Source organism: Manis javanica, chromosome 9 (assembly GCF_040802235.1).
Source record: "Manis javanica isolate MJ-LG chromosome 9, MJ_LKY, whole genome shotgun sequence".
Classification (NCBI taxonomy): Eukaryota; Metazoa; Chordata; class Mammalia; order Pholidota; family Manidae; genus Manis; species Manis javanica.
The window spans coordinates 124838280-124855841 of record NC_133164.1 but is presented as its reverse complement, the minus strand read 5'-3'; the positions used below and the strand labels follow the sequence as shown (position 1 = coordinate 124855841).

The 17562-nt window shown below is 53.9% G+C and overlaps 1 protein-coding gene and 1 long non-coding RNA gene across 18 annotated transcripts in view; one reads left to right on the top strand and one right to left on the bottom strand.

Annotated features, from left to right (window-relative positions):
* The window catches only part of CTDP1 (CTD phosphatase subunit 1), a 51957-nt gene extending 35229 nt beyond the window's left edge, over positions 1–16728 (bottom strand). For 2 of the 17 annotated variants that reach the window (XR_005058332.2, XM_037007430.2), the window contains exons 1-4: positions 15999–16508; positions 3965–4048; positions 3318–3411; positions 2179–2307 (exon numbers count right to left, since the gene is read on the bottom strand). Coding sequence is in view for 15 of the 17 variants with exons in the window: in XM_037007430.2 (XP_036863325.1) it covers positions 2179–2307; positions 3318–3411; positions 3965–4048; positions 15999–16264 (573 nt within the window). In the remaining 2 variants the exon portion in view is untranslated. Of the gene's footprint in view, positions 1–2178; positions 2308–3317; positions 3412–3964; positions 4049–15998; positions 16513–16539 lie in introns of those variants that run through there. The other 15 variants (XM_073213262.1, XM_037007431.2, XM_037007428.2 and 12 more) reach the window with 12 other exon arrangements.
* On the top strand, positions 11–8685 carry LOC140843467 (uncharacterized). The gene is made up of 3 exons (XR_012121289.1): positions 11–372; positions 6275–6372; positions 8553–8685. It is a non-coding gene; the product is annotated as an uncharacterized lncRNA (long non-coding RNA).
* Positions 16729–17562: the final 834 nt, after the last annotated feature.

The window sequence follows — 17562 nt, the reverse complement described above, 5'->3', positions numbered from 1 at the left end:
TGCAGGGCCGGTCACGTGGTCAGGAGGGGGGCGGGGACGTCCCCAGGCCACCCACATGCTTGGCCGTCTGACAGGATGCCAGAACCACGGACCAGGAGCCAACTAATGGCACAAACTCCCTGGGTCAATGCTTTCCTGACACGAGGTCCACGAGGTAACTACTCGTGACAGCCACAGTAACGACCCATGGTCACTACCTGTGGTAACCATGGTGACTGTCTACTATAACTACAGTAACTACCCACGACAGCCATGGCAACCACATACAGAACAGCCTATGATAACCACAGTCCCCGGCTGTCCGAGGATGAGGCAGCGTCCTGTGACCCTCGCGCTCCCTGCCTGGTCCGCTCTTCTCCTGAAGCAGATGAAGTAAGTACCCTTCAGGGGTGTTGTGCACCCCTGTTTTTCCAAATGCTACCTGTCAAGCAGCAGAGTCACCTGGACTGTGACAATGCCTCCCTGAGTGACTGACAGAAGGAAACTGAACGGTCCCACGTGACTCAGCCTCACTCATGGGCTTTTTTTTTAAGATACAGCTCTAATTGACAGCCACAGCTTGGAAGTGGAGACCATATTCTTACTCCTCCTTCGTCAACAGAGGAATTAGTAACACCAACCATTTATACATGATTAATATGCAAATCCACTTTCTGTGGAAGTTAAACCTTGATCCTTTCGATCTTGTTTATCATTAATTTTCAGTAAAGATGCACTAAACAACTAAAAACCAAAGGCAAGCAAGCTTAGGCCAAGTTTATTTTTAACTAGCTTTAAATCAGTCAAGCTCCTCATGATGAGGCTGTTCTGTTAAAACCCTTAGGACTATACATTTTATAAACAACTTTCACCACATCAACAGTTAAAATTCCAGAGGCTGAATGTAAATAAAAACACAAACTTGGACCTCCAAACCTAAGAATTAAGGAGCTCACTAGATGTGGTCTGTGGGCACGCGGGGTCAGGCCTGGGGCATGTGGCACTCCGAGTCCGGGCAGGGCCTGGTCGTCAGGCTGTTTAGACAGCAGCGGAGCGGGGCCAGTGGCAGGTGTGGGCAGAGGCCTAAGGACTGCCATGCCAACGTGGGGACCCACCGCCTTCTGGACCACACAGCTGGGAAAAACATGTCATAACTAGTTCATACTGTTTCATAAGGTGCATTAACAGTGCCCAACATCAAAGGCACAATACAGCACAGGAACAGCTGCAGCACCGAAGCACGTACATGAAGAGGGTCTCATGAGGTCCTTGACCCCTTCGAGACACATGAGCGGGAGGCTGCTACTGTATTTACACATAGAACACAGTACATGCTTCTAGGAGGTCCTGCAACAAAAAAAGATGACTAACAGAACTAAAACATAGTGTCCTGGGAGACGACGAATTCTAGCCTACGAAGGGATCCTGGCTCACCATAATCAAGTCTTCTCACACTACCACCAATGCAAGTTAAAGGGAAGGGGACCTTCTGCATGGGGGACTCGTACAGATGGTCTGTGTGTATGTCTGTCACCACCTGATTTGTTCAGAAAGCCAAACTAAAACGACCAAACTTCTCCCAGATGAGGTTTGTAACAAAACTCTAAGGACGTGCGGTTGTCACAGAATTGTTCTGACCAAACTCCCATCACTGTCACTCCAGGGTCCGACACCGCAGCAGGTGGTTCGGGGCTGCACTGCCTCCCGTGCCTGGCCTCCTTTGTCAGAGGACACCTTCCGTTGTGCCCAGTCGTGGTTAGGCACTGACGAGGTGGCAGGTGCTCGAGGCCTGACTGAGTCCATGGATCAGCTGTCTGATAGTCAAGAACTTGGGAAGAGGACCGGCTCAGTGCGGGCGCAGCCTCCAGCCAGGGGCAGGACAACCTGGTCCCCGCCTCTGGAGAGCTGTTTATGACAGGCGTGAACAGCACTCTGTGCCGAGGACAGGGCTGAAACACAGGGGAGGTCTCAGGTGTACCCAGACGGGATCCCACCCAAGCACCCTTGGCTTCCCTGGAGAGCCCACGCTGGTGACGCCCAGCCTCTTGAGCACAGAGCCAGGCGCCCACCTGCACCCCTGCCCCTTGACAATCCAGACGTTCCCGCACGGCACGCACAGTCCACTTGTCCTCCCCGCACACCAGACCCTCCGGCCAGCCTCCAGCGGAGGCAGGGGGACCGTGCTCGTGGCACACCCACCTTGTTGGACATCTGCGGGCAGTGCTGCTCAGTCGTGTGGATCAGGGTCTGGTCCAGGTCCACCATGAGCACCAGCTTTCTGTTCCGATGCAGGCGCTGCTGGTCTTCCCGGCCTAGCTCCTCCGCTTGCTGACATGAAAAAGATGAGAAAAATGACCGAAAAGACAACTGAACTTTATTGAGAAGAACAAGAGGAAGCTGCGAGGGGTTCCCACCCCCACTCCACCTCGCCAGTTTCTCCCCACAGAGTGTGAGGACCCCCTGCGGGCCAGCGGCCACGCCCCAGGGGACTGGAGCCAAATGGCTCCTGGCATGGCTTGTGATCCTGATTCTGAAATTTAACCAAATATGTAAACCAATGAAAAAGGAGGTGGAAAGCCGTGGCTGTGCGCCCAGTTCAGTACAGGCGAGCTTGCACCGAGGCTGGACGCAGGCAGGAAGGGAAGCCAGCGGGCGGTGAAGCTGGCCCAGCCTCCTGCCATGCTCACAGTGTCACTTCACCCGGCAAGAGACCCGACATGGCTGCTGCCTACATGGGCCGACGTGGGCCCTCCTCTGGGAAGGCGCCGCGCCCCGCCCCACTCTCCGCCAGCCGATGGAGGGAAGCGGGTGCACGAGGGGGCGAGAGTCTCAGGTGGGCACTGCTCTTCTATTCTCCCCACAACTGACCTTCATCCCTACTGCCAACAAGCCTCTGGTCCCGTCGGGGAGGACAGGAGAACCCTACGTTCTGCTCCCGAGAGATTCTGCACAAGGCCAACAGCTAGCCTGTGCCATGCTGTCCCCTCACCCACCCTCGAGGTCCTCGGTTCTGACACGGGTGCTCTGCGCTTACTGCAGCTTCCCGAGCCCCAGGGGAGCCCTGGCCATGGCTGCAGCACCCCGAAGCACCCCAACTCAAAGGTGATGGAGCCAGAATGCCTCTCGCAGTGGAATCGTGGAATCATTTGGGAGAGAAGCGGGCACAGCCTTCTGTGCTGGACGTGACTCACTCCACACCACCCACCGGCGTCACCAGCAGCTGCCTCGGAACCAGGGGCGCTGCACGTCCGGGGTTTCCTCCAGCCAGCCCTGCACATGTTAAGAGGCCCAAAGGTGCTCCCAACCACCCTCTCCAATGCCTCTGACATGTGCCTCACCTCGGAGCTCACCATCAGCTCGGGAACACTGTGCACCATTGACACGGTGGCCGTGGACAGCGGCAGTTGCTGTTTCCCGTTCTTGCTCTGCAACCTGCGGCCGTGGGAAGGGGTTGGGACTGGTCAATGGCACACAGAAGGCATGCTGAGCTCCGAGTGACAGGACTTCAACTCTTATTTTAGCTGCTGTATACTGCAGCTGAGTGCAGAACTTTATTCTGTTGAAGCCTGCCAATGTGCCCTCCACTGTCTGAACATAGAAGTGGCGAGAAAACTAAGTGTTCTTCTCTTCGCCAGGCTCCCTGAAAACAAACTGGTGGTCTCCCTCCAACTCGTGCGTACAGAGTGGTCCACACTGTGCCACATGCACATGGGGGCGAGCGCTTGGGCTGGCAGGAAACCAGCCCAGGCAGAGCGACAGGGCGCTCGGGGTGTACGGGCCACCTTCAGGGGCATGCAGTTCACTGGGCTGGACAGAGAAAGCAAATCTGCTGCACCTGGCAAGCCTCAGACTCACTTTGGTGCCCACAGAACTCAAAAAGCTTCCTCAGGAAGAAGCTGCACTGTGCCAGCCCAAAGGGTAGTGAGCCCACCTCTTGGCCCACCCTCAGCCGCCTCACGGAAGGTCCCGTGCACCCGGTACTCACTGGGTCAGGTCTTGGCCACACTCGGCACACAAGCCTTTCATGACGACGGGGTGGCTGCATCCTTCCAATCGAGCCAGCACTGCTCTGGAATTGGGGCAAGAACACCATAAGTCAGGAAGGGAGGGCTATGGTCTCTTGGTTCACCACACCATCCTGGAAAGGGTATCGGTGGTGAGGAGCTACCGCGGGGGATCCCTGAACCCACCCTCCAGCACCCTGGTGTGACTGCGGCTGGGTGACACCACCCTCCAGGCTCCACTTCTGCTATAAAGTTCACTTTACACGGGGCCCCTCCACCATGGGTCTCGTGTACAAGCCAGGCAACGTACGGAGCCGCTGTCAAAAGGACTAAGGGCGTTCAGTAAGGGAGACTTGGGCATAACATGAAAACTGCCTCAAAAAGTATTAGGTGTCTCTATGCCATCCCCTCCCATTTCTTACAGTTGATAAAAACCGAAACCTTGTTACAATAAGGAGCTTGGTGGGACACCGAGCAAGAAATCCTTATTGGCCTCATACATTACAACCAGCTTAGAGCAAGCCTAGCAGTCTGCTATGTTTCTCTGAAGAACAAATGCACTGTTTCCCGTTTTCACAGCCCTGGAGATCACCGCCTCCTGTGCACCATCTGAACTGGCCAAGGCATGGCACAGCAGCCCTGGTCTTGGAGGGCGGCGACTAGGTCCAAGCCTGCCGGCCGTGCACTCAGTCAGGGTTCAGACCTGGGCCCCCATACCTGAGGGGGCCTCTTGGGGTGTCTCCGTACAGAATACACAGGCTCTCTGGAGTAGAGCAGCCCACCCCCCGCCTCCAAGGCCTCCCACGGACGGCACGGACGGTAGCTCCCTTCCCTGCCCGCAACAAGTGACTCTCAGGGCTGATAGATGCCCCAAACCAGGGGCAGCACCCCCTCTCTTCCCTCGCTTTCTGTCCCTGCTGCTCCCCACCAGTCACTCAGTGTTCAGAGGGTGGGCCTGGGATGTCACTGCTCCCGGGTCCACAGCGCAGACCGGACTCCCCAGGGGTGCGCTCTCCATCTTCAACACCATTTAAATCTCTACCTGAAAGTCTGCCCCAGCTTCTGCAACCTCAAACCCACAAAAGAAACCACAAACACGGCACCCGAGCACACATGGCCCCTCAGAGTGGCGTCCTCTTCCCCACAGCACCTGGTCCAGGTCACCTGCTATCTCCAGGTCCTCAGCCCAGGGACCCTCATGCCATGGCGAGCCCTGTCCCCCTCTGGGCTGTCCCTGCATGTGTCCCTCCTCTGGGCTGCCCCTTCTGGGCTGCCCTGTACCCCTCTGGGCCATCCCCCACATGCTGACCCTCCTCGGGGCACCCTGTGTTTCTTCAGCCCTTCACCACCGAGTTTTGTGCCTCTGGTTCCCAGAGGTGGCACTGGGTCTGGCTTGGGACCTGCCTGGCTTTGTCCATGGGGGTGGCTCCGCAGGACCACCCACACCCAGCCCCTAACACAGGCGCCCAGACCACGCTTCTGGACGTCTGGTCTCACCAAGGCCCTCTGGTCCCAACACCCTCATGTGGACACCCCACAAAGCACCTCCACACACAGCTTGCCCATCACGGGGCCCACCTGTCTAATGGTCTGTAACTCAGAGCCCAGCCCAGCTGGGGCCCCTTCCGTGCCTGTCCTGAATGTAGGAGGGGAAGCACAAGGCCCCAAAAGACAAAATGGTCTGGGGCTGAGCTGGCAGAGCCGGCAGAGGACGGAGGCACACCCCCAACGTCACAGGTGCACCCCACTGTGTGCCAGTGGGTCTCTGGAGGCCTTGTCAGCAGAGCCCCGGAGGCCTTGGGAACCTGGGGACAGCCTGCTGCTTGGCCCTTGGGATGCTGGTGGAAGGTTTGACGAGAGACGGAGTGAACTGGTTCACTCACACTCTACAAGGTTTAAAGGACGCTGAGGCTGACCATGTTTTAACTACAGGTTCGGCTGACCTCCTACCACGTGACATGTAGGTCACGCAAGCCCCGGGGGCTGAAGGGTCCCCAGGCTTGCATGGTGGGGCCTGGTGGCTAGGCCTTGCCTCCTCTCTGAGCGTAGCTGACAGGCGTGAAACATGCAGACGGTTTGCATTTGTTCACTTCACTTACTTATAAACTAAAATTTATGGCTTGGGGTATATTTTTTCAGTAATCCCAAAATATCCTAGGAGGATTTCCACTATGTCCCTAAAGCATGAACCTGAAGATCCACGGTGCTCACAGTTCAGTTAACAAACAGGTCAAAATGCCCTGAGCGCCCACGTTTCCGCTCTGCAGCCCACCTTTTTGCTCTCTTCACAGTGATTTTGAAGACCAGGATTTTAATCTTGATGAAGCCCAACTTATCAAATTTTCTTGTGTTCTTATCCAAGATTGCCAATATTCAACAGGAACCCAGGGTAGGTGGAGTAACTAATTCTGGGTGATTGACTCTACTTTGGGAGAAGGAAGTTTCTTGGACAGCCCTACAGACAAGGTGACATCCATGTCTTGACAAATGACGAGGGAGCAGGCAAGGGACGGGGAGCAGGGAAGAAGCCCGGCGTCCTAGGTAACAGCTGGGAAGCCCAGGGAAGGTGTCCTGGCTTCAGCCCTCCAACATAAGAGCAGCAATGAAAGTGGCAGATCTGCCCCAGTGTGGACAGGAGAACCCCAGGAGGGGGTTCCGGGCACAGGTGCAGTGTGAGTGGGCCAACACTCACACACGGGTGCAGGCAGGAGACACCTGGAGAAGCCAGGACCGCATGGCAGGAAAGCAGCACAGACGCTCTGGGACGCTCCTGGCATCAAGCTGCGGGTGCTGACTGCTAGGCACACAAGGAGAGGTGGCAGATAGGAGATGCACGAGACCAGTGAATTGGCCTGGAAGTGGGGTGAGGGGGCCACAGCTGAGCTCGTCCGGATGGAGAGGATGGGTACAGACCCCATTCCAGGGCATAAGCTCCAAGACAAAGGCTGCGGTGGGTCTTGGGGGCCCACCATCAAGATGGGGACACAACATGGATACCACCTACAGGCATCAGTGCCCATGAGGTGGCAGAGCCAGGCCTGTGGCAGACACCAAGGAAGGACATCTGGAGAAAGACAGGGCCAGTGTTAAGTGCCCCAAAGCGAGGCCACACCCCCATCCGGACTTGGGCTGGTTTCCAAGGCACATGTTTGTCAGAACGCAGCAATCCTTGCACTCAAAATGCACGATCTGTGTTGGCCAATGACAAATCTGTGAAAGCGCGGCCATGGGATTCAGTGGTCAGGAGCTCCCGGTGACCCTTCGCAGGGGCCTTCTGGCAGAACACGGCAGCAAGGCTGAGGAGCCAAGGGTGAACTCCTGGGGGACCATAGCCCCTCGGCAACTCTCCCTTCTCCTCCAACACCCATCCAGTCATGATGGCTGCATGGGACAAGGTCTCGCCCCCCAGCCAGCACCTAACACCCTGCGTGGGGACAGGTGCCCACGCGGCGGGCACCTGACAGCCAAGGAGGGTGTGTCATCCTGCTGAGCCTGCCTTCTCGCCACCCTGCAGACCCCTGGGACCTTGCATGCCACTCCAAGGCCATGTGCTTGGCCAAGGATGTGCCCCTAAGCGCTGCTGGAGGTCCCCTCAGCATAGGGGCTCCCTGTGCCTGGTCCACCTGCTGCCAACCACCCTTGACTCGCCTCTGCCTGAACAAGTGCCTTCCTGCAACCAGAGCAGTACAGCCCCGGGAGTCCCCTCACTACCACAACCCTGGGTGACAGACGCACACCTGCCAGCTGCGCTGTACCCCAAAGGCCCACCAGACACTGGGTCCCAGGCAGAGCCTGACCTGCCAGCAGGCACCCAAGGGCACATGGGCCAACCACTCTATACACTCCTAGCTATGGCCTAGAACACATACCTTTCTTTAAACAGGCTTTCACATACTGATTTTATTAAATGTCATGTAATTTTTTGTGCTGGGGCCAAAAGATTTTGCCTGTCTTATTCTATAGGGCACAGCAGGGTGCAACTGGCTGCATGTGCTTCCCAGGTGACACTGGACAGTATCTGCAGACATCTCTGGTTGTCACAACTCAGGGCCAAGCTACTGGCATCTGCAGGGTGCTAGGTGCCCTAGAGTGCACAGGATGCCAGGCACCCTGGTGTAAATAATGCCCAGATAGAGTGCGGCCTGTAAGCCTTTCCTGATAGCCTGTCCAGAGCTCCATGAACGAGCAGCATCCCAGATGCGCCCACCCCAAGAGGACAGTGTGACAGCCAAGAACACCCACAGGGAGGTCCCTGCCCAGCAGAGAGCGGGACACTCCAGTCATCCCAAAGGACCCGAACAGAGTGCTCAACACTGAACACTCGCACTGACTACCCCGAGGCCTGTGTGGAGCCTCCACAGGGCTCCCTCGTGGTGATACCGTGGGGGGCAGCCACAGCAGGGATACACGAGTAGCTCACACAACTGAGTCCCTCATAAGATGCCTTGATTTAAAAAGCTCAACGTATGTTCTCCTTGATATATTTCATTTCACCCATAAGCACTGAGTTCAAAACTCTATATTCACAAATATTAAAACATTTTTCTATTTACTAAATTTAATCCTGAGGTCACCGACTTGGATGCACGGAGCAGTGCCTACCCCACGTCCGTCATGGCAAGCTCAGCACAAGGCAACGGGACAACAGGCATCTGTCCTCCTGAAATGCGTGTCTGCCCCAGCGAGGGACCTTGGCACAGGCCACAACCTCCCCAGGAGGTGTAGGAGGAGGTGGTGGCAGCAGTGTGTAAGTCATCAAATGCAAAATAAAATGCCACACAATTTTCTCAGAGTATCTGATCAGAAAACACTGTGCTACCATCCAGCAAAGTGGCCCCAAAAGCTAAAGCCCAAGTAACATCACATTTAGGAACCCCGTTTCATAAATATTATCAATACGCAATGCTAATGCCACAACTGCCAAGCTAAGGGGAAAAAACATGATTAGAAACAGAACCCATCTCCACTCAACATGGAGTAGCTGAGAATGAAGATGCTGCGTGGTGCCACCCAGCTGCCCTGACTGCCCCTCAAGCCCAGTTTCTGCAGCTCCAGGAGGAGGGCAGGAGAGGCCTGGGGCTCAGGGCTGTGTGCCAGCCTGGACCACAAAGGACACAGATGATACTGCCCACATGCAGCCCTGACAGTTTGTGACCATCACAAAAGATATATGGCCATGCACAGAATACCCCCTCCCAAAGTTCACATGAGGTCCAGAGTACAGCATCTCAGAAATAACCAGTCCGAATTAAAGGGGGAGAGAAATATGGTGGCGTGAGAGGAGAGACAGAGGCTTCCTCCTAAAACTGGATACAATTAGAAAATGTAGTTGGCGCAACTAATCCTAAGAGAGCAACAGGAAAGAGGACGGTGCCAGACTGCACACACCTGGAGAAAAGAGCAGACCTCAGCGAACGGGGTAACGTACCAGAGCTGTGGCTCTGCAGAACCCGAGCCCTTCCCCAACCCCAGCTCACCAGTGGGAGGAAGAGAAAAGGAGCAGGGAGGGAGTGGAGGCCTGGGACAGCTGAACACCTAGCTCCGGAGATCTGCTCTGGGAGCACAAACCTACATTGCATGGTACTTTCATCATACTCTTCTGATTACGGGGTTGGAAAGCTAAGACAGGCAGAATACCTGGAGAGACTGAGATTCTAGCTGCTTGTGGAAAGCAGGGATCCATATCCAGCTGCTCTGGGACAAAAGTTCATATCTGTGTGCCCGGCCCACTGGCTCAGGCAGTAGAGACAGGCACAGGAGCAGGGAGGCGGGGAACAGCTCTTTGCTCCCACCAGTACCGCTCTCCTGTGACGTCCAACATTACTTCAGGGGCTAAGCAGCTCCAGAGACTACAGCTTCTGGACACTAGAGGGCGCCATATACAAACATGAAACACCAAAGGAACCTTGTCCAGAGTAAAATTGTTAATACAACTCCTGAGAAAGATTTAAATGATATGGACCTCGTGCCTCTTCCTGAAAGGGAGTTCAAAATAAAAATCATCAACATCCTAATGGAGGTATGGAAAGACATCCAAGAACTCAGGAATGAATGCCGGTCGGAGATCCAATCGTTAAAGAGCACGATGGAGGGTATTAAAGGCAGGCTGGATACGGTGGACGAGACGATAAATGAAATAGAAACTAGAGAAGAGAAATATAAAGAAGCTGAGGCACAGAGAGAAAAAAGGATCTCTAAGAATGAAAGAATATTGAGAGAACTGTGTGACCAATCCAAGTGGAACGATATTCGCATTATAGGGATACCAGAAGAAGAAGACAGAGAGAAAGGGATAGAAAGTGTCTTTGAGGAGGTAGTTGCTGAAAAGTTCCCCAATCTGGGGAAGGAGATAGTCTCTCAGGCCTTGGAGATCCACAGATCTCCTAACACAAGGGACCCAAGGAAAACAACACCAAGACACATAGTAATTAAAATGGCAAAGATCAAGGATAAGGACAGACTGTTAAAAGCAGCCAGAGACAGAAATAGGATCACATACAAAGGAAAGCCCATCAGGCTAACATCAGACTTCTCAGCAGAAACCTTACAGGCCAGAAGGGAGTGGCATGATGTGTTTTATGCCATGAAGCAGAAGGCCTGGAACCAAGATTACTTTATCTGGCAAGATTATCATTTAAATTTGAAGGAGGGATTAAACAATTTCCAGATAAGCAAAAGCTGAGAGAATTTACCTCTCACAAACCATCTCTATAGTCTATTTTGGAGGGACTGCTATAGATGGAAGTGTTCCTAAAGTTGAACAGCTGTCACCAGAGGTAATAAAACCACAGTAAAGAAAGTAGAACAGCTAATTACTAAGCAAATGCAAAATTAAATTAACTATTCCCAAAGTCAATCAAGGGATAGACAAAAAGTACAGAATATGATATCTAATATATAAAGAATGGAGGAGGAAGAAAAAGGAGAAACAAAAAGAACCTTTAGATTGTGTTTGTAACAGCATACTAAGTGAGTTAAGTTAGAATCTTAGATAGTAAGGAAATTAACCTCGAACCTTTGGTAACCCGAATTAAAGGGGGAGAGAGTCTTGATTTTCCATCTCAGTTAGAAGATCATTCATAACTGCCTTGCAGGGTCAGACCTAATACAACCAGCTCGCAGACTGTTGCATCTTTGCATGGGCTAAAATATTCTCAGAGAGATGGAGAGGAGGGGATCAGAAAAACATAACAGCAAAGTCCTCCTTAGTGTGAGATGCTGTCATTCCTCCTCTCTGTGGATACTGACACAAAACAGGGCAGGGGACTGCCAAGTGGGCCCCAGCATTTCTACCCTCACCCCACCTACACTGCCACGCCTCAGGGAGTGACTGCTGTGAGCTCTAAAGCCAATTTCAGCCGGGTGTCCGCACAGAAGTCAACTGTCACCGAAGAATGCCACCTTTCCTGGCTTACCCCTGAAGAAAATCCACAGGAAAAGCATGAAATGCAATTTCTAAACAAGTTACTTTCTCCAAAATACACAAGTACCAAACTCTACTGTACTTTTTGTACTCACCTTTTGTGTCTGTTCTGACAGGTCAGAGGGCATGGGGGTGTCAGAAAAAGCAAGGTGTCAGGGAGCTGGGTGCCTCTAAGTCACATGCTTGTCTGAGTGGCTGAGTGGCCACTGGCAAATGCTGGCTCTGACCTTCCCTCCTCCTTTCACAGACTAGGAAAGCTCACAGATCTCTTCTAAGCTCTAAATGCAAAAGTTTTTCTGTGCACCAAGATCTTGGTTTCTAAATGCCATTTTCCATTGAAAGGAAGCTGATTTCTTGAGGAAATGGCTGATCCAGGATTCTGGGGCTGGGAAAGCAGGAGCCTCAATATCGCTTTTGTCAGAAAATAGGGCTGCGCTCTAAGAGTGACAGGGACCTGCCGGAGAAGCCAGAACACACGGGGCTCTGGGGCCAGGCCTGCCCCGGTGCATGCCGCAGTCTACACTGACGGCTGGCCTGCACAATCACAGGCCAAGGAAGAGAAGAAAGAGGAGGGCAAGACAGAGGAACGGCCAGAGCTGGCAGTTCCAGCACAGTGTGACCCAGGGCCTCGGGGTCTAGGGAAGCATCTGTGAGAAATGCTGGTGCTACTTGTGCAACCTCTAAGTCTGAAAAAAAATGTCTAAAAGGAAGCTTAAAAGGTGTGCGTGTTTTGTATGCACTTCAGGGGTGGGTGGGTGCAGTAATCAGGAGCAGAGCAGGGGTCCCCACAGCAGGACCCCACTGTCATGGGGGCGGGGCTAGAAGCTTCTCTGAGCCAGGACGACGCCACAACAGAGAACCCTGGCCAGCTCTGGCCTGGTTACTGAATCTGTGGCTCTAGGAGTCAAAGGTCAAAGCATCTGAAGAAACTGAGAAAAGGACAAACTACCATCCCCAGGCCACCAAAGGTCTATGGCATTAGCTGCTGAGATTTTACAAAGGAATCCTTTGCAGAATTCTATGAAACTGTACACATCTCCAGTGTGGTCTACAGTGACTTATGTGATGACAAAACTGTTTTCCTAACATGCTCCCAAAGCAGGTGGAACACAGATGCTCCGGCTCCCCAGCTGCTGGATGAATAGGCTTCGGAGGGCCTCCCAGCCTCAGGGTTTCAACAACATCTCCAGGTGCACCATCGAGGGCTTCACAATTCTTCAAAACATGCCAATAATTTTAATGCTCCCAGCCTTAAAAAGCAGCAGCCATCCCCTGGCATGCTAGATAAAAAACAATGTGAGCAATGTGGGGTATAATCATATCTGTCAGTTAACACACCAGATGAACTCCACTCCATCCTTCCCACGAACTTGCAGCATGAGACAGTATGAAGTCAGCAGCATCCACAACTTAAAGCACCATGAGAACCAGGAATGTCTTTTAAAAGCTATTTCAAAATACAGAGTGAATAGGTTCAAATTTAGCTCAAGTTCTTTTAAATAGGTAATATTTAAATGTATGTATAATCTTTAGGAGTTACACTTGTCTTCTAGGAATTATGCAGTTTGAAATTGATCTGTTCTATTTTATCTAGATTCTCTCACTTCCCTACATGTGAAAAGCACTTTTTCTGAGACAGCTGACACATTACATCATTAGATATTATTTAATATCAGTATTTGGGTATTTAAAAAATATAAATATATATAAAATTGAAAATTTACCCACTCCTCTGTAACCAGCTATTTGATTTCATATAATCCACTTTAAAATTAACTTGAGAAAAACAGGAAAACGGAGATAAATCTGATAACACACACTATAATTTCTTAAAACCTACACATCAGTTTTAGGCAGACATGCTTCAAAGCCCATTTGGTTCAAAGTCCTTTATCTAAAAGTTTAGACACCTAAAAAATCAAAGAGCCACAGCAAAGATAAATCATGTATGTACACAGAAAGCAAAAAGGTCAATGGTCTTCTGTTAAGTGCAAACTGGAAAAAGAAAAAGCAAACTCCATCTCAAGTACAGATTAAGTTTTCTGGGTTCAATTTAAAAATTAAAAAATTTTTAAGGTGACAATTTCCCAAGTTTTAGACATAAATTTTTTTATTAATCTTTTAAGAAGTGCAAATATCAATAGGGAAGGATACAATCATTTAACTAAAAGAATCTACTAATTCATCAAAATTCTTAGTATCAGGATGAAAATGGAATGTCCTCACTTCCAAAGAAGACTTCTGCAATGAGTGCACCATCTGAACTGTTTAGAATTTTTTAAAAAACCCTAATTTTAGAACACTAAAATGGGCTGCTAATCTCAGGTGATACTCTATTCTAGGTTTTATGAGTTTCTCTACGATTTTTTATTTCTAAATCTACAAAGCAATAGAGAGAGAAATGTTCTGTCAGTAAAGTTGGAATAATCTTTACTTTCTTCAGAAATTCTTTTTTTCCTGCTCTACAGCAGCACTTACCCCAAACTCCAGCTTAGGCAGACTTTATTCCGCCGACAGACAGGCTACAGGGCACAGGTAAGGCCAGGCAGACGTCCATCAAAGACACAAATGCACACCCACATGGCGCCTCATCTTGGTCCTTGACCGTCACCAGACTGATTCCCTCATCATTTCCTACACCTTCCTTTTCTCTGAGGACTTCCACGTCTCCCAGTGAGGGACAACAGACAAAGGCAGGCAGTTGGGAAGGAAGAACTCAGTGTCAAGTAAACTCATATAATCAACTGGCTGAGTTTTGACAGATGCTGCCTTGTCAGGGTATTTTCGACCCCAAATAATTTACTCCACGTAACTCCTATGAAGACAGACACAGACTCCCTCCCGGTCTGCCTCACCCCCCGGGACTCTCCAGATGGAGCATGGCCTAGGGAGAGAGCAGCAGCGAGGGGGTAACCAACGGGAAGCCTCGGCAAGGAAAGGTGCTGGGCACATCACAACCTCAGCCCCCTTCCTACATCTGAGGAGTGGGCACGGTTCCTACTGCTACCCGACAGCAAGAAGGGCTTCAGCAACACAAAACCCCATTACAGGTCAGAATGATACCCCCGTGATGACTTCAACTACACCCACAGTCAGTATTTCTAAGTTCGGAGAACAAGCAAAGATGTGGTCAGGATGCATCCTGCCGGCGACAGCCATGATGAGAAGACCAATGACAGCTCCAGCGGGGGACCTGGCGCTGGGCAGGGGCTTCCCGAATACCCAGGCCCACCTGCGCCCCAGGGAAACGCTACCATCAGAACCTCAGAGGGTCCTGTGATGAGCCACCGCAGTAACGTACCTCGAGCCTCAAACACCAAAGGCACAAAAACAGGAAAACTCGTGGCTGCTGGAAACTTGTCAGGCAGATCATTTGACTGGTTGGTGAGGTGAATGCACTGGGCTACTTTACTCGACAGGCTGGCTGATGGGATCAAAGCAGTGCAGGTGGAGTTTCTCACTAACGAGCTGTGATCAGCCACTGACCTCGGTGTGGCCCTCAGCAGCCTTTTCCATACAAGCAGCGGAAGAGGAGGGAGCACGGAAGAGATGGTCACTTCAGGGGTTTTCTACAGGGACACCAGCACTGGGCTCCACCCCACTTACAGTCTGATCAGCGCCCAAGCACGGTCCGGCAGAACCCGACTTTAAGAGAGTGGCCTCAGTGTACCACAAGTACAGGACAGTAAGCCCCTCCCTCTAGAGGATGCCCCCCACCTCCCATCCCACCTGCAGTCACTGGGCAGGCGTGGGGGCCTGAGCCCAAGGCCCAGGACCCAGGCGCTGTCTCCAAGTGGATGCAGGATGAAGCTCCCGGGCTGCATGGAGGCAGGTCCCAACTCTCCTGTCCTGGTCACCAGCTTCCGTACGAGCCTGGCGGGGGCAGATGCTCAACGGCGGAGAGTCAGTGCAAGCCACAGGGAGGGGAAATGACACCAGAGCGGGCGGGAAGGGGACTGTGCACCGGGCTACAGGGCAGCCGCAGAGGGAAGCTGCGCACCAACCACTGCATCAAGCGGCAGGAATGCTCACCTGCCCCGGGTTTCTGTTCTGGACAACGAAACAAACACGTACATGCACACGCCCGTCCCCACACGTCAACACAATCTCTTAGGAAAACACCAGTGAACGCAGAGGGTGTAGCCTGATGGAATCACACACTCCAGAAAAAGTAACGAGAGTCCACCTGTGAGGTTAGAGAGCTGTGCTACCACTCTGTGCCCCTGAACCGCGGTCCCCAGGCCGCACCCCCCTTGTGAACCGAGATGCACGGCTGCTGCGGGCTGTGCAGCCGCCTTTCGGTGGAGGCGAGAACGTAAGGCGCGCGTCCCCACAGCCGCCGCCGAGACAGGCGTGGAGGGCGCCGGCCGTCTGCACTTGCTGCCGCCGGCTTCTCCGGACACACAGCCACAGAGGAGCAGCAGCGAGCACAGCTGTATCCGACAGAGCGCAATGTCGGAGCCCGAGCGCTTGTTTGCAGTCAGATGCCTCGGGCCGGTAAAATCAGAGCGGTGCCCACCGTCTAGATCGCAGCAGCCCCGGGACTCCCTCCTGCCCGGAGCTCGCCCAGCCCCGGCCCCAGCCCCACTCACCCGGGGGCCACCACCTGGCCCGGCTGCGCACACAGCTCCCGCACCACGCCGGCGCGCTCCGACCTCAGCCTGCGCTCAGCGCGAGCAGAGGCGAGCCCCGTGGGCTGCGCGGAGGCGGCGGCCTCGCACACGGCCAGCACGGAGCCGATGCGCACGGCCGCGCCCGCCGCCACCCTCCACTCGAGCAGGCGCAGCGGCCCGGGGCCCGGGCAGCGCACCTCGGCCACGGCCGGCGGCGGGGCGCCCTCGGTGGGCGGCGGCTCCATCGCGGCGGGAGGCGCTGTGGAAAGTCAGGCGGGCGGGCGGGCGCTCAGGGCCCGAAACCCATCACGGCCGGCGGTGGGGCGGGCTGCGACCCAGCCCAGACGGCGGAGGCGCTGCGATTCCCGCTCCGGCACCGGCTTCCAACCGCCCCCCGGGTCCGCGCAGACTTCCGTGACAGTGAATGACGTCGCGGGGCGCCCCGCGCGTGCGCACGCGCCGAGGGGAACCGAGAGGCTCCGCGCCGTTCCCGGATACGGAAGCCTCCTGGGGGCCAAACCTGTCAGGCCTGGGCCCGGTGGGGCGGGGTTACCAGCCCCATTGGCGCTGGGAGCACGGGCGCCGCGGGACTTTGAGCTCGGGCCTGCCGCGCACACCGCCGTCCCGGAAACCCGGCATGCACCGCGAGCCTCGCCTGCACCGCGGCGGGCTAGACCCTCCCGTTACATTCCACGGCCCGGCGCCGTGGGACTGCGAGTCCCGGCATGCAGCGCGCGCCGCTGTCCCACAAGTCCCCGCTTAGGCACAGCGAATCCCGGCATGCAGTGCGGTCTTCGGGGAGTCGCGGTCCCGGTAAGCCATGTGCCGTGGGCTCTGGTCGGGGTCCAGGCCGGGGCGGAGGCTCTCGGAGCCCGCGGCGGCCCGGATCGTGAGCTCGGGGTCTGTCCGCAACCGTGCCGTGGCCGCGCGTGGAGGCCCCGCCTAGGGCCGCCCCGTCACGGGCGGAGGGCAGCAAGGGGACAGCAGGGCGCGCGGCCTCTGCTCCGCCGGCATTCCTGCAGGGTCAGGTGCGCGGGAATGTGAAACTGAGGAGAAGCCGCCCAGGAATAAGAAAGTGCCCTGCGAATGAGAATAAAGCGCGGAGGCAGCCGCGGGCCGCGCCCGGGCCGTGCTGCGCGGGAAGCCGAGGGCTCGAGCGCCTGTGCCGAGAGGACCAGTGCTAGTCGGCAGTCTAGGCTCTGGCCGTGCAAACCTGAGAAAGCGAACGGAAGCCAAAGCAGACGGAGGCAAGAAATACCGACTAGAACAGGAAAAGATAGAAAAAAAAGGCCCGCAAAACCGAAAGTTGGCTCTTTGCAAAAAATCAACGGAGTTGACAAAACCTTTAGCGGGAGGAGCGACCAGGAAAAAAGGGAAATACAAATTACTGAAATCAGGAATGAAAGAAAATAGCACTACCGATCTTACACAAATGAGGATTAGAAGGGAATAACAGATAACTGAGGTGAATTTTTTTTCCTCGGAAAAAAAAATACAGGACTCTACTGCAGAGGAAGTAGAAAATGTGAGTGTACCTGTAACA